This window comes from Oryzias latipes, chromosome 8 (genome assembly GCF_053564925.1).
Source record: "Oryzias latipes strain Hd-rR chromosome 8, Olatipes_Hd-rR_3.1".
Classification (NCBI taxonomy): Eukaryota; Metazoa; Chordata; class Actinopteri; order Beloniformes; family Adrianichthyidae; genus Oryzias; species Oryzias latipes.
In genome coordinates this window covers 21,308,997-21,326,183 of record NC_136244.1, presented here as the reverse complement: position 1 = coordinate 21,326,183, position 17,187 = coordinate 21,308,997, and the positions used below count along the sequence as shown (strand labels likewise).

The window sequence follows — 17,187 nt, the reverse complement described above, 5'->3', positions numbered from 1 at the left end:
CTACGAAGACACTGAAATCTGGGGAAAAAAACTACCATTTAGCAGGATTCCTGATTTCCATTATTTTTTTAAATCCCTGTAAGACTGAAATGATGAGCTGCACACGGCAGTCCCTAGTGGGGCTAGAGAGTATTGGCTGCCCCCACCCTCCCACCCCACCGTCTCCAGAGTATGTAACAGGTATTGGCTTCAGTAAATAAATAAATAAAAAATCCTCTGCAAAAAAGCATCCCCAGCTTCACGTCTCACATCACCCTCTGCAAGCCGCCTTTTCACCTCAGTCACAAAGGACACAGTGACGAATGCCACAAAGCTGGTCGAATAAACTTCCCTTTTTACCTCAGTGTGTAGCTGTGTGCAGTGTCAGTGTCAAGCAAGTGAGACATACATTAAATCCTCCAGGGGTGAGAGAAGTTTTGCTAAACAGAATAGAAAAAAAAAACATTTGGAATAGTATGTTTTGCCTTAAAATGTCAGGTGGCTGCAGGCACTGAACAAAAAAATATATTCTGTAAATATATATCCCATTTCTAAAAACAAAGAACAATGTTTTTGTCCTTTGTGAAAAACTACTTTGATCTACAATGGCTACACACACAAAAAATATAAATTTGTAAGTTTTCGTTACCAAATCTACTTATCGTGCAACATGAGCATCATCTCAGCCTTCAGGTGTTCTTTCTGCAGGCATCATCCCTTCATCTCATCTCATCCCGGTACCAGAGGGATGAAGGGGTCCGCCAGCCCCACAGAGAAGGTGTGGGGGGCTTCTGTTGTCATAGAGTGTGTGGGTGGAAAGGGAAGAGATGCAGGAATGGAGACGAGATGACGAGTCAAACATCAAAAACTGTCAATATGGCAACTCTGGCTTCAGTAGCGACAAAATCATCAGACACCGTCATGACAAGCCTTGTGTTACACACCAAATAGGCATTACGCAGTCGTTAAAAGTGTAAATGATCATTTTAGGAACATAATGTTTTTTTTAAGTTACAATTTCAATTTCTAACATACTGTATGTACAAACTGATAAACAAATCTCCTAGAGGATATTATTTTTCAACACAAAAAGTAATAAACTGCTACATTTGGAACACACATGAGGATTTCTGAAAGATTTTTTCTCTATTTTCGATTGAGCTCGTTAGTAACTGACAGCACTCAGTTATGAAAGCTTAGAAAAGACTAAAAATTGCTGTGATGCTCAAATACTAAACCACTTCACTGGCACTAAGTAGCTTGTCATGTCAAGACAAAAAGATGCTTCGACTGTGGATTATGCAGTTATGTGGATTCAGTTGTTACATTTTTTGAAAAAATGCCTGTTGTGAAAACGCTCCATAAGAAAAGTGGCACTTTACAAAAATAAATTAAAAAACAATCTTTGACCTCAGATGAAAAAAATAGCTTTTTAATGCAGCCTTTTTGTGTAATTGTTACTCACTGGACTAAAAAACTGTTCATGTATTGTGACCACCCACCATAAAAACCAGCCATCTATTCATCCATTTTCCAAACCCAACTCATCCCTCTTGGGGTCAAAGGGATGCTGGAGCCTATCCCAGCCACTATCAGGCGGAGGTGGGGTACACCCTTTATGAGTATGAGGGACTGTGAAGACTGAACGGAAAAAAAACATTCAAAGTGAAATGCTTATGCAAGCTTTGGGGGTGGGGGTGGGGTGGCAATTTCGCTACTTAAGCAATTATTCAAGAAAACTGTATATATCATACCTATGAATTATAGTGCATAGATTTTTTAGAAATGGGAAAAACTAAAAAAAAAATGTGTCTGCCTCCCCTTCTTTCCTTTTATTGCAAAATATCACTTGTATCATATATTCTCTTTTAATATCAACAAATCTGAAATATTTGTCAGATTTTCACACAAAAATCATAACATCTATTATCTAAAAAAAAAGACTGGATTTAATATGTTTGAGGTTGACATGATTGAATATTGATTATTGGTCCTCACAAAACATGAAACTATTGGCGTACTGGATTTCAAATCCAATATGGTGCATTTTTTTTTATTTATCCTTCACATCAGTGGAAATAGAAGTTCTTATATTTATTATTTAAGTGTTTATTTAAACACACAAGAATTAACTCACTTAACTAATTTTTTTTAGAAGTTACTTTTTACTCTTACTAAAATATATGTATTTTTTTGTTTTTTATTTTCTTAAAGTAAAGCTACGATTGAATACACATTTTGGATAATGTACCAGCCTCTTAAAAATGTATAAAATTATCGAGCCATTACTTTAATGATTTGCTCCCTTTATTATGATGTAGAGTTTTATAAAGTAGCATCAGGTCTGACCTATAGTTTTTCTTCTACTGGTGAGAGTACATTAAGAGACCTGTGAATGTTTCTAAAAATTTTAATTTTGTAGATTTAAGGCAAAAACGTAAACTTTGTCTAACTACTTTTTATAACTTTTGATTGTGTTTTGTGAAACTTTTTTTCTGAGAGCACAGTTATTCAAATGAGAATGGAAGCCAGTAATTTAGAGGAAAAGAGAAACGTATTTTCAGCAGTTGTTCCCGGTTTCCTAATGCCACCTGTTGGCAGAATGACATTCACATTTGACAGTAACTGTAAATGTTCTGCCTCTGAGCCAGAGGGAACATGGCAGAGCAGCCAGTGCCAATCCAGTAAAGACACGTTCCGACCTAAAACCAACTGAAACAGAGAGAATTATAGACAGACAGGGGCAGCTGGGGGGGTGACACAGACTCACCACACATGTGGGCAAAACCTAGAAAGGTACAAATTAAATCTGTATATATAGCAGCTGTCAGAAGGGTCTTGATCCAAAGTGGAAGAGCTGATAAATGGATGAGAAAGGAAGTGGGCCAGAAGATGTGTGAACATGGAAACAGTATGAGTGACAGAAACATAATTTAAGAGAGAAAGTAGCAGGCATCGGGGTCAGGTGGGAGCTACATGAGAGATGTTTAAGAAAAAAGGGCGCAGAGAGGAGAAACCACGATTTGTGAGGTGTCCTCCGGATCCATTTGTCACCCAGAGACTCATTAGTGTTTGTGAGCGAGCGTCTGGTTATAAATAGGCTTGGGAGCCTGTGTTTGACAGGAGGGAGTCCAGGATTTGACGACGAGACATTAATCTCACGAGCGAACTCCCAGAGGATGGACGGAGAGCCAAAGAGACGGATATCCTCAAAATAAGCACACTATTTATGAGGCGGCTTTGGGGTTTTGTCTCGTTCCAATAATGGTTTCTAACTTGAAGCTGATAGCCATGAAAATTACTGATCGCAATTTGTATCTTTAAGGTAAACTAAAGAATAATTTTGCAAAAAGAGCATTAAAATAGAGGCATGGTCATAGATTTACAGTCCAGTGACTGTAAGCTGCTTACCGAGGCCACCAACAATAACTGTACCCACTGGGAGTTATTCCTATGATGACAGGCTTTCTGTTTCCTTAGGAGACCCTAAAATAATTCTAGTGATATCAATTGTATAATTTGATTTTGTTTACTCTAATTGTGTTGACAAATGCACCTTGTGTTGAGAAATCTTTACATCTGTTGTTTAAAAGAGCTTTTCCTTTTTTTGGTGACGTTTCCTTTTTTTGACAGATTTTTATACCCAACTAATGCTGATCGGGCACAGAAAATCATTTTTGCTGAAGCAGTTTTGAGACTTCAGAATGGAAAAGAGCTCGTATTTTTTTTTTTTTTTTTGCATTGTATAGTTAAATAACATCAACTGAACATTAGTATTTGAGCAAAAGCAGTCTCATTTCCTCTGTAATTTTACAGCTTTTGTTGATGTCAGTGAAGTGGATCTATGTTTAGGAACACTTGAAGCTGTCGTGTTCAGGACGTGTTAACAACTGTGTCACTGACTTGTGTTTGTTGTCTTGGTGAATTATTGAGCACTGAGACAATACACGTGAGGTTCTGCAGTGGATTAAGGAAGAAATTCTTTAGTTGTTCAAGTAAAACGAGCTTTATTGCTTTCCAGAATGATCGCCCCCACCATTGCTTCGTTTCTGTTTTGGCCATATTTTCAACAGAATGCTAAAATGTTTTTTCTTTAAGTTTGATGCTTCTGAGATATTTTATTGTATCTCAATGAAAGAATCCGTTAAGCCTCTAATTATTTGATTTACTTCTTTTTTGTTATTATTTAATATAAAAATCATTTGCTGAAACGTCTTAGCTCTTCTGTTTATAGAAATAAATCAACAAAAAAGGCTGAACTTTATCTACTCAGTCTGTACAAATAATCTGTTCCAAGTAGTTTTTTATCGATTCAAATTTACTACTATATTTTGGGAAATTTATTAAAACGACTGTCCAAAAATCAGAAAGTATATAAAATTCTAAGTATTTGAAAAAAAGAGCAATTTTAATAAAATAAAAAAAATATATAGACTACCATAGAGTATATACATCATTGACAGTGTTAAGGTTGCAAAGTGTAATAAATGTCCATGTAACTCAAACTGTAATATGAAGAATTGTGGCTGTATTTTTTTTAAGAATTTATTAAAGATATTTTGTCTTTAGATCCATTTCCCAAGTGTGAGGGCAGAACCCATTGCCCCACAGTTAAGTTAAGTTTATTAGTTACATTTTTTGTTGAATAAACCATTTCATTTTATTTCACACATTATATAACAAAATTAACTTAATGACTTGTGCACACATTTGGTTAATTTAATATTGTTTTGAGTAATTCTATTCTTTTAAGTTCTGTCTGACGCCTGATGCTGGGGCAGAGGCAGGAGCTGGGAAACTTCCTGATGATGGAGCAGTGGGAGGAGCTGAAGAAGTTCCTGATGACGTGGAAAGGGAGGAGCATGGACAACTTCCTGAACACTTCCCTCTGGAGAAGATGGAGGGGGAAGACAGTTTATTCTTATGTTGGATTATTGTTAAACTTGTTTTGACGTATAAGTTCAGTTTCTTGGTTAAAACGTTAAATTACTAGTAATTAATACTTTGGTCAATATTTAGGTTTTGAATGTTTTGTATTTGTGATTCCCTCCCTATTGTGTCATTGGTCTGATCAGCCAGTATAAAATCCCCCTAATGTTTCCTGTTGGTGGGTCAGTTTTGGTTCAGTTGGTTTGAGCTTTTGTTATTGATTCTCTCGGTTACATTTTTATTAAGCTGACCCCATTTTAATTTGGGCCCAAGTCATTTTTGTTTTGGGTAAAATAAAAAAAACCCTGATTTGAAGATCTGTTTGTCCTGTGGCTCAATCTCTGCCGAGTGGACTCTGACACAGAGAAAAAAAAGTTTGGGTCTCACGAGAGAAAACATTGACTTAACCAGCGCAAGGGTCTTTATCAAGCTCTGAGTTCTTGTTGAAGCAACATGGAAAGCTGACAAGACATCATTTAAACACTCCTTCTGATGACAAGTATGTTTCTTGATGTTTTTAACATGGTCTTGTAGCCTTTTTCTAATGATGGAGGACATATATAAAGAAAATTAAGCTCTGTGCCAACAGCCTCACCCACAATTTACATGAATTTCTGATGAACTCCTGCTGCTCTGCAGAAATACGTCCTAGATAATTACAGTTATTTTTTGATTCTGGTTAAAAATGGCTTAAGAGATAACTGAGAACGCATTTTAAATAGACCACAAGATGATCGGCATTTCAAAAGTCACTTTTGAAAAAAACAAATATTTATCCATTGAAGAAGCATCACAGGAAACTTCTTTGGATGAAGAAAAATCTGTTCAAGTTTGACATTTCTAATCTGGGTTAAGCTCTTTTAGATTTGAGTGTTTACAAACACAAAAAACATCTTTTAACTGTTTTTGCACTGTAATCGCCTGCTGGGGTATCATCTAAATTGCCGAAATATAATTTTTAAAAACTAAATCTGGTCCAGTAACCAGTGATAATTGTTACCTTTTTCAGGTCTATAATTAAAGAGAAATCACAAATCATCCCCTTTTTTTTTTCCATTTTTATTATCTGTACCCACGACTCTTCCCTCTGGACACTTCGCCAAATATTTCACACCGTCCATCTGCAGATGGCACCTCCAGCAACTGCACTGCTCTTGAGTCATTGACCCTACCGTCACCTCCCGATAGCCATTTCAGGCTCCAGAGGTCCAAGTCCTCATGATCCTCAACACAGATCCCGGTAAAACCCACATCTGACTGCCTGCTAACTGCAGTGCTTTTGACTCGGCTACACTGTGGGGGGATCATGAAGACATAAAGCTTTAGCTGAGCCCAGCAAATGACTGAAAAAAGACCCAGATTTATTGCTCAATCATGACCTGAATTCACCAAGAAAGCAACTAACCCCTAGGCGCTTTAGGTCCGGGGAGTGACATGAACACACAACACATGACGGATCATTTTTAATATGCTTACACACGGCAACTGCTAAACATACATCACAGCAAAAGTAGCTGCATGAAGGTAATTCTGTGTGTGGCACCGACATTGAAGGAAAAAACATAACACCTTAATAATTCACATGAAAAGCTCTAACCTTTACTTAGCATTTATACAGTTTTGCTTTCCACAAGCATCGCTTCAAACAAAAAAAAACTTGAAAACTCCTACTGTGAATGCTAAAATTACCAACTACATAGCAAACACCATAAATCACTCAAATCATTTTAGATAATAACTGTCAGGGTGCAGAAGTAGAGAAAACATGACCCACATGGCTGCTTACATTTGACTGATACTGTTAACAAATCTGTTTTAAAGATTTAAAGTTTGATTAAAACCACTAATTTAGGTCTAGAATAATTGTAATTTTGTCTTATCTATCCCAAACCACTAACTGAACAAAAGTTTGCTCAAAAACTTTACTTAATCACAAAGCAAACCAAGAAAATTTAATAAAATGACATCAGTTTTCTTATGAAGCTTTTGTTCAAGGGGGTTAAAAGGATCATTAGAGACGTTTCTGTCTGCTGATGTCTTAAAGCCAGAGTTCATGGTTTAATTCAGCCTACTTTATATGCTTGGAGTAATTACCAGCTGATCCAAAAGAGACAAAAAAAAGTTTTCATTAACATTCAAAGTGAAAATGTGTTTGTAGTTTGAAAGCAGAATACCATGGTGATGTCTTTTGGAGAACATTCAAGGATTTGGGTGATTTTCTGTAATTTTAGGGATTAAAGTCTTGCCTCATTTTCATTATTGAGGGTATCATAGTGGATTATTTTCTGACGCTGAGGTTTTAGCAGAAGAAAAAAATCTGTGTAAGTCAGGTCGGTCTCTCTGTGAAGTGCTGAAATGTAGTTTTAGATGCTTGCCGTTGTCTGGTACATAGAAGGGAGATTTTCTGTCTTTTTCTTTTCCAAACAAACTGTCCTTCAACACCACTATCATCAGTAATCCCACAGTACTCAAAATGTGTGTGCTGCCTGCTCTTAATTAGGTAATGATTATGCACTGAGGACCTGTGCAGGTGTGTAGTGGTTAGCCCTTCATCTGGCCCTGGTTCTAATCTCAACTAGGACCTTTGTGTCTGGAGTTTGCATGTTCCCCTCCGTGCATAAATGAGGTTCTTCAGGGCCCTTCAGCTTTCTCCTACAGTCTAAGAGCATGCATTTTAGGCCAATTAGTGATTCTAAACTCAGATGTGAGTGTGTGTGGTTGCGTGTCTCTGTGTGTCCCTGCTATGGACACACAGAGACTATGTACCCCATCTTCACCCTACAGTGGCTGGAATAAGCTCCAGCTGTTGCTGGTGACACAAAAAAATCAAATTTTCCTTGATATTTGTCAACACAACATAACTCTTCTATTCTTGTTACAATTAACGGAATTCCAATGGATTCTGATGTGGAAAAAGCGGTTTTGGACTGATATGCAACACGTTACAATAGCACAGAGCCGTTTTTTTGAGTCATAATAATTTGTTTTAAGTTCATAAATACTTTATTTGGCTACTGTAAAGTGTTGCACAGCAGTGCAAGGTTGCTTTTCTCCGAATCAGAATTTATTGGAATAACATTAAATGAGTAAATGTTTAATTTACGGTGACTCATAGAAGGTCAACACAGAAGCTAAAGCTTTGGTGTTACAGTGTTAAGGCCCGTACACACCGGGACGAATATTCGCCAGGCGTTATTCGCCAGCGTTTTTGGCCACGTTTTTTGTGTTCACACCCAGGCAATTTTCGCTGACGATGAGCCGAGCGAACATGCAATTTCATTCCCTGACATTAGATGGCGCTTACTGTAAAACAGAAATACTCCTGTACACAACGTGGCGCTGGGCAACTTTATGCTTCTTAAAGTCGCTTTTCACTCAGAAGAAGAGAGCAAGTATTTACGCGATTGTCAGAATCATACAAAGAAAACATGAATATTTCAAGCACCAGTTGCTCCATCTGGTGCTTGGTTCGGGGATATTTTAGAATGTCCGTCATTATTTCTTCGCGGCAGTGTAGACGCTACTTGGTGTCTATCTTCTTCGCTGGTATATGTGCTCAGAAAGGCAGTTTTGTGTTTGAGCGCCCCCAAGTTGTGCTTTACTGTAACTTCAGAAGCTCCAGACACGTGTGCAAAAGCGCCATTCTCATTGGTCGTATAGTTTTCGACGCTGCGCGTCAAACCAAAAAAACGAACCCGAGGCGTTTTTTAAAAAGTGAAGCTTTGACGCGTGGCGTTTTTTTGCGTCGGTGTGCACACTCACATTGGTGCCCTTTGTTTAGTCACCAGGCGTTACATTTAGGTTTTGAATGTTTTGTATTTGTGATTCCCTCCCTATTGTGTCATTGGTCTGATCAGCCAGTATAAAATCCCCCTAATGTTTCCTGTTGGTGGGTCAGTTTTGGTTCAGTTGGTTTGAGCTTTTGTTATTGATTCTCTCGGTTACATTTTTATTAAGCTGACCCCATTTTAATTTGGGCCCAAGTCATTTTTGTTTTGGGTAAAATAAAAAAAACCCTGATTTGAAGATCTGTTTGTCCTGTGGCTCAATCTCTGCCGAGTGGACTCTGACACAGAGAAAAAAAAGTTTGGGTCTCACGAGAGAAAACATTGACTTAACCAGCGCAAGGGTCTTTATCAAGCTCTGAGTTCTTGTTGAAGCAACATGGAAAGCTGACAAGACATCATTTAAACACTCCTTCTGATGACAAGTATGTTTCTTGATGTTTTTAACATGGTCTTGTAGCCTTTTTCTAATGATGGAGGACATATATAAAGAAAATTAAGCTCTGTGCCAACAGCCTCACCCACAATTTACATGAATTTCTGATGAACTCCTGCTGCTCTGCAGAAATACGTCCTAGATAATTACAGTTATTTTTTGATTCTGGTTAAAAATGGCTTAAGAGATAACTGAGAACGCATTTTAAATAGACCACAAGATGATCGGCATTTCAAAAGTCACTTTTGAAAAAAACAAATATTTATCCATTGAAGAAGCATCACAGGAAACTTCTTTGGATGAAGAAAAATCTGTTCAAGTTTGACATTTCTAATCTGGGTTAAGCTCTTTTAGATTTGAGTGTTTACAAACACAAAAAACATCTTTTAACTGTTTTTGCACTGTAATCGCCTGCTGGGGTATCATCTAAATTGCCGAAATATAATTTTTAAAAACTAAATCTGGTCCAGTAACCAGTGATAATTGTTACCTTTTTCAGGTCTATAATTAAAGAGAAATCACAAATCATCCCCTTTTTTTTTTCCATTTTTATTATCTGTACCCACGACTCTTCCCTCTGGACACTTCGCCAAATATTTCACACCGTCCATCTGCAGATGGCACCTCCAGCAACTGCACTGCTCTTGAGTCATTGACCCTACCGTCACCTCCCGATAGCCATTTCAGGCTCCAGAGGTCCAAGTCCTCATGATCCTCAACACAGATCCCGGTAAAACCCACATCTGACTGCCTGCTAACTGCAGTGCTTTTGACTCGGCTACACTGTGGGGGGATCATGAAGACATAAAGCTTTAGCTGAGCCCAGCAAATGACTGAAAAAAGACCCAGATTTATTGCTCAATCATGACCTGAATTCACCAAGAAAGCAACTAACCCCTAGGCGCTTTAGGTCCGGGGAGTGACATGAACACACAACACATGACGGATCATTTTTAATATGCTTACACACGGCAACTGCTAAACATACATCACAGCAAAAGTAGCTGCATGAAGGTAATTCTGTGTGTGGCACCGACATTGAAGGAAAAAACATAACACCTTAATAATTCACATGAAAAGCTCTAACCTTTACTTAGCATTTATACAGTTTTGCTTTCCACAAGCATCGCTTCAAACAAAAAAAAACTTGAAAACTCCTACTGTGAATGCTAAAATTACCAACTACATAGCAAACACCATAAATCACTCAAATCATTTTAGATAATAACTGTCAGGGTGCAGAAGTAGAGAAAACATGACCCACATGGCTGCTTACATTTGACTGATACTGTTAACAAATCTGTTTTAAAGATTTAAAGTTTGATTAAAACCACTAATTTAGGTCTAGAATAATTGTAATTTTGTCTTATCTATCCCAAACCACTAACTGAACAAAAGTTTGCTCAAAAACTTTACTTAATCACAAAGCAAACCAAGAAAATTTAATAAAATGACATCAGTTTTCTTATGAAGCTTTTGTTCAAGGGGGTTAAAAGGATCATTAGAGACGTTTCTGTCTGCTGATGTCTTAAAGCCAGAGTTCATGGTTTAATTCAGCCTACTTTATATGCTTGGAGTAATTACCAGCTGATCCAAAAGAGACAAAAAAAAGTTTTCATTAACATTCAAAGTGAAAATGTGTTTGTAGTTTGAAAGCAGAATACCATGGTGATGTCTTTTGGAGAACATTCAAGGATTTGGGTGATTTTCTGTAATTTTAGGGATTAAAGTCTTGCCTCATTTTCATTATTGAGGGTATCATAGTGGATTATTTTCTGACGCTGAGGTTTTAGCAGAAGAAAAAAATCTGTGTAAGTCAGGTCGGTCTCTCTGTGAAGTGCTGAAATGTAGTTTTAGATGCTTGCCGTTGTCTGGTACATAGAAGGGAGATTTTCTGTCTTTTTCTTTTCCAAACAAACTGTCCTTCAACACCACTATCATCAGTAATCCCACAGTACTCAAAATGTGTGTGCTGCCTGCTCTTAATTAGGTAATGATTATGCACTGAGGACCTGTGCAGGTGTGTAGTGGTTAGCCCTTCATCTGGCCCTGGTTCTAATCTCAACTAGGACCTTTGTGTCTGGAGTTTGCATGTTCCCCTCCGTGCATAAATGAGGTTCTTCAGGGCCCTTCAGCTTTCTCCTACAGTCTAAGAGCATGCATTTTAGGCCAATTAGTGATTCTAAACTCAGATGTGAGTGTGTGTGGTTGCGTGTCTCTGTGTGTCCCTGCTATGGACACACAGAGACTATGTACCCCATCTTCACCCTACAGTGGCTGGAATAAGCTCCAGCTGTTGCTGGTGACACAAAAAAATCAAATTTTCCTTGATATTTGTCAACACAACATAACTCTTCTATTCTTGTTACAATTAACGGAATTCCAATGGATTCTGATGTGGAAAAAGCGGTTTTGGACTGATATGCAACACGTTACAATAGCACAGAGCCGTTTTTTTGAGTCATAATAATTTGTTTTAAGTTCATAAATACTTTATTTGGCTACTGTAAAGTGTTGCACAGCAGTGCAAGGTTGCTTTTCTCCGAATCAGAATTTATTGGAATAACATTAAATGAGTAAATGTTTAATTTACGGTGACTCATAGAAGGTCAACACAGAAGCTAAAGCTTTGGTGTTACAGTGTTAAGGCCCGTACACACCGGGACGAATATTCGCCAGGCGTTATTCGCCAGCGTTTTTGGCCACGTTTTTTGTGTTCACACCCAGGCAATTTTCGCTGACGATGAGCCGAGCGAACATGCAATTTCATTCCCTGACATTAGATGGCGCTTACTGTAAAACAGAAATACTCCTGTACACAACGTGGCGCTGGGCAACTTTATGCTTCTTAAAGTCGCTTTTCACTCAGAAGAAGAGAGCAAGTATTTACGCGATTGTCAGAATCATACAAAGAAAACATGAATATTTCAAGCACCAGTTGCTCCATCTGGTGCTTGGTTCGGGGATATTTTAGAATGTCCGTCATTATTTCTTCGCGGCAGTGTAGACGCTACTTGGTGTCTATCTTCTTCGCTGGTATATGTGCTCAGAAAGGCAGTTTTGTGTTTGAGCGCCCCCAAGTTGTGCTTTACTGTAACTTCAGAAGCTCCAGACACGTGTGCAAAAGCGCCATTCTCATTGGTCGTATAGTTTTCGACGCTGCGCGTCAAACCAAAAAAACGAACCCGAGGCGTTTTTTAAAAAGTGAAGCTTTGACGCGTGGCGTTTTTTTGCGTCGGTGTGCACACTCACATTGGTGCCCTTTGTTTAGTCACCAGGCGTTACACATCGGCGAATATCGCGCTCGAAATTCGTCCCAGTGTGTACGGGCATTTAAGCATGTTAAAAAAAAGCATGGATGGATGGATGGATGACCCTGCAGTAAAATAGGAAAATGTGTTAAAGACCCATGCTAATCATCTTTTTTCAAAGCGTTCCCAGTGGTCTGATGCAGTTTTTTTAATGAAATCAAATAACATAAGTCGTTTTACAGGACATATACTGCAGAGCGGCAGGACTTCATCATAAATTTGCCTATTAGTTGTAGGCGGGACTGATGGCATGGAGAAAGCCTGCCCGTGTCGCAAATGAAAACAAACAACATCCAAAGTTTTGCAAAGATGGATGTTCATATTGTGCATATAAAAGGAAAGAGTTTTTGCCAAACACAGCTAGCTCTACGGAGAAAGTGGGTGTTTGTATTAGCCGGAGGGCGGTGCTGGCAGCGCTGACTTTAAGTGGCTGTTCTCACTTATCTCTCACAATGTGAGGGCTCACTTGTTTTCATAGTTGGTGCTCAGAGCACAGGTTTTTTAAGGAATACTCAGAAATGCGTGAACTAATCAAAATACCGCTTTGGATTTTCTTTTCGTGAGGAATGAATTAATTTTTACATGGAATAGGCCCTTTAAACAGAAGCTCTGTTTGAGGACTGATGTCATTTTATAACATTTTCTTTGTTTGCTTTGTGATCAAGTTAAGTTTTGTGTTTTTCCTCAGTCACAGTCATGCCAGGTTTAATTTTTTAAGGATCCACAGCCGTTTCTGTTCTAGTCTATTCCATAGTCTGGTCTTCAGTTTGTCTTTGTTAGATCTTGTTTTAACACCCTTTTGTTCTCTCTCCATTGAGGTTTTTCTTTTTTGCACACAGTTTAGTTATTTCTCACTTAAATTGAGTTCTTTGTTTGATTTCAATAAGCTAACCTATGGGTCCACCATTTCACCTCTTCCACACACTTAACTACAGCAATGATAGGAAAAAAAAGAAAAAAAATAGCTTTGAAAATCTTTTACATTTTTGTGTCTGAGTTTGCAAAGGTCAAAATATTGTTTTATCAAAAATGGGTCACTGCACTTTAATCTCGTTACCTTACCAACATTCCTCGTGTAAGAGCGTCACCACACATCAACAGGAACAGCGGGGAAGAGCTATTTTATTACTCATAAAAAATTTTCTTTCCTGAGAAAAACTGCCATTGCTGATAGGGCTCTCCGGTATCCGTAACCTGGGCACTGATGAGCGCAGCTCCCCGCTGAGAGAGCGCTACTGTAATGCCAGAGGGTCAACTGTTCACGTTGCGTCAATGTGACTGCAAAGGAAATAGAAAACATATCAAAGAGAAACTTCACTTTGAGGGTGAGATGGGGCTCTCAGAAATACTGCCAGAAGCCCTTCATCATCTCCTCTCTCCTGCTACATCGCAACCAGTGTTGTCCTCACATCTCGTCTTCTCTTCACTGCGGTCATGACAAGCGAGTTCCAGGGAATTCAAGTAACGTTTCAATCGTGCCTGGAAAAAGAATGAGGCCAAGCAAGGCGCCATCCTTGAAAGTGGATCCTTTTGATGCTTCATTGAACTTCTTTTCAGGCTTTGTACACAATTAATTTGTACACAATTTTTCATAGGTATTGTAAAGCTCATGTTTGAATCAGCAGTGTGGTCGACGATTTAATTAAAAAAAGAACAGAAACTGCTTCCAGTCACTGCAACTGATTGTTTTCTTTAATAGTAATTAGCTGAAATTAGTTTTTGTTTGTATGGCTAAAGTTCCAGAATGCATTATCTCCAGGGTGCTGAAATTTGTTTTTCACAAATAAATAATAAATCCTAACCCTTTTAATATAATTTCTACTATCGAGAAATATAAAGACCCACCCAGATGGTCTTTTGGGCTATTTGATTTATGATATCTGGTTCCGGGTTACAGCACAGTGTGGCTCACGGCGGCTAAACAACTATCTTCAAGTGACTTAAAAGTTGATTTTCTCCAAAAAAAGAGAGCTGACCATGGCCCCTAAGAAATGAACCCCTTGAAATAAACCATTTCAAATCAAAATCAAATTATGTAGGTTTTTTTTTAGCGAAAATCAATAAACCTGTCGTCTTTTAGGACATAGTTTCAGTAAAGCAGCAAGAGTTCATTAGAAATTCACCCCGGAGTTGTGGGCGAGTCTGTTGGCGCTCAGCAAACCCGCCCCCCTTCCCATCACCTTTAACTGAGAGCTTTTCTTTTTGCGCAGTCCCACTAGCTTACAGCATCTCACACCCCCAACCTAACACTGCAGGTGCAACAAAAATGGCAAGCCATATTGGAGCTATCCAGCTGTACAGTTATGTGTCAGATGCCAGCTCAAAACGAAGGAAAACGAAGACGTACATGGATCCAGTCATCTAAAAGTGAATGCATCAGAACGGAGCAGGGAGCTTGTGCATCGCAAATTTAATCTTTTTCAAATGGCATTTTTTTATCTTCACCTGATTCACAACAATTGGATCAAAGGACTACTCAAAAACGCAAATTTAAGCCTAATTTTCTTTAAATATATGTCCACTATCATCAGAAAAATGTCATAAGAACATGTTATAAAAACCAGAAACACAATTTTTTTTAAATGGGGGTTTTAAATCGAGATAGTGAATTTGTTTCCTTTGATATGTCATCCGTCAGAAATCCCTGCACGCACTAGCATCCGCTGCCCACTTTTGATCTCCCACCACCTGTTTTTTAGTCGTCTTAAATCCTTCAAGCTCATTGAAGAAGACGACAGAGTGGGCGTTCTTTTTTCTTTCTTTTTTTTTTTGAGAAGATGGCAAAGGAAAGTCATTTATTCAAGGAGAGTTGTTTGAATCTGTGAAGCTGCTGTTTTGCTAAATGTGCACTCTTCCAGGCCTGCGCTTGAGCATATTAGCAGGTCCGACTCTTTGAACCCTGCATCGTCCTGGCATTGATCCGAAAAGCGCACACGAACACGCGCTAACACACACCTTAACTCACTGCCCGGTGATGAGATCGAACCGAGGGCGTGATGAATAAATAATGCTTCAACTCTGAAGGTTCACTCGACTAATTGGCGGCGGAGAGAAGCATCTTCACAAGAATCAACAATACAGCAGAGCCGGAGAAGTAGGAGTGAGTTTATGTATACAGAGGCATGCACACTCGGAATACACACATAACCAACACTCCCTAATTTGTGACTTTGTGCACTGTGAAGGAAAAAAAACAAAAGAGAGGAGGACAGGCGGTGACCTCTATTGACTAAACCTTTGTGGGCTAATGAGAACTCCATCACACAGAAGCACATCAAAACACGCCTTACTGTCTCTTCGCACGGAGGCCGTGCAAACGCATCTAATCACAGTCCCCCTCAACTAAAGTCATCCTGAAGACGACCCCAGAGAAAAGGGCATCGTGTCGTGTATTATTGTCGCTCTCTGGGATCTGTCACCCAACAAGACATTCACGCAAGCTATCACTGAGGTCATTAAAGTGGTATAATCATGAAAAATAACCACTTTAGCAACCCCAGCTGTCCTGCTAACATCATGCAACTTGTTTTCCCAGATCACGCAATTGCTTAATGTGAGCAGGCAGAGGAGGGACTGTGAAATAGACAAGACTGACGGCTTTTCACTTCAGCATGTTGACATCTCCTTGGAAACCGACGTGCTCAATATGTCAGAGCAGCAAGATCCCTTAAAAAGACAGTAAATACTCTAATCAGCTTAAACAGTACCTAAAAAGGCTTTTGGAGGAAGCAACATAAAAGAAATAAAAGAAATAAGTTTAACTAAAGCTGGCTGGCTACAAATGACTTAACCCCCCCCCCCTAAGGGCGAGCAGGAAGCTATGGCAGAGTTTGTGAAGATACTCGTCACGAATGAGGCAGCAGCAACAGCTTGAATCCTGGAGGAGCCGCCGAGCTCCACAGCCTTTGAACATTCAGGAGGCAGAAAAAAAGGGCTACGTGTCTCTCATGACAACAAGCACGATCGCACACAAACCTGCTATCGAGCACTCCCCGAGAGTCCCCATAACTCTGCAAGTTATCGTGGTAAATCTCCAAAAGAAGACAATCAAACGCACCAAATATATATTTAAAAAAAAAAAAACACTGCAAGACACGGAGCACAAACAGTTAGCAAGGAAGAAAAGTCACACAAATTTCTCCGGGACCCCACCTGAGGGTTTGCTTGCATCTTCCATCAGAGCTCCTCAGCCAATTAATTTTTTCCTCTTGTAGGTCATTACTTCCCATAACCGTTCTTCATATTCAGCACTGTTGCTAAAAAAATACATCAAGATACTGTTTTAAGTTGAAAAATCGGTAAAAAATATGTCAAACTCTAGGAAGAAAGGGCAGGAAGAACTGATTCTGAGAGGTGGGAGCAAAGAAGAGAACTGGAAGGAACAGGGAGCAAAAAGATGTGCATGCAGTGAGAGAATTAAGGCTGCCAGTTCTGAACGCCGTCTCTCCCTTCTTTGTCTGATTGCGTGTCCCTGCCTGTCTGTCTTGCTTGCTGCTCTTCCCATTTCCCGCATTATGTCCATCTGAGTGGTCGCGGGGAAAAGACGGATTGGTCGGGCCGTAAAACGCCTTTCACACCGGCTACCTGGACTGCAGATCTCATGTGTGCTGGCTTTACACTTGAGGCCAACCACTAAGTTAAAACACAGGTGTGTGTGTTTATGACTGTCCTGTGACCCTGCCAGAGCACCGGATTACGGACGCTCCGCTGGCATGGCCCACCTCGTCCCTCAGTTCTGTCTCTGCGG

General features: G+C 39.2%; 1 protein-coding gene across 31 annotated transcripts in view; it reads right to left on the bottom strand.

Annotated features, from left to right (window-relative positions):
* srcin1a (SRC kinase signaling inhibitor 1a) overlaps positions 1–17,187 on the bottom strand; it is a 112,730-nt gene that overhangs the window by 60,206 nt on the left and 35,337 nt on the right. Inside the window, exon 1 of one of the 31 annotated variants that reach the window (XM_078951741.1) lies at positions 16,593–16,842. The exons of 29 other annotated variants lie outside the window; for them this stretch is intronic. In XM_078951741.1, coding sequence (XP_078807867.1) covers positions 16,593–16,617 — 25 coding nt within the window. In that variant the 5' untranslated portion in view covers positions 16,618–16,842. Of the gene's footprint in view, positions 1–16,592; positions 16,843–17,187 lie in introns of those variants that run through there. One more of the 31 variants, XM_078951743.1, reaches the window with a different exon arrangement.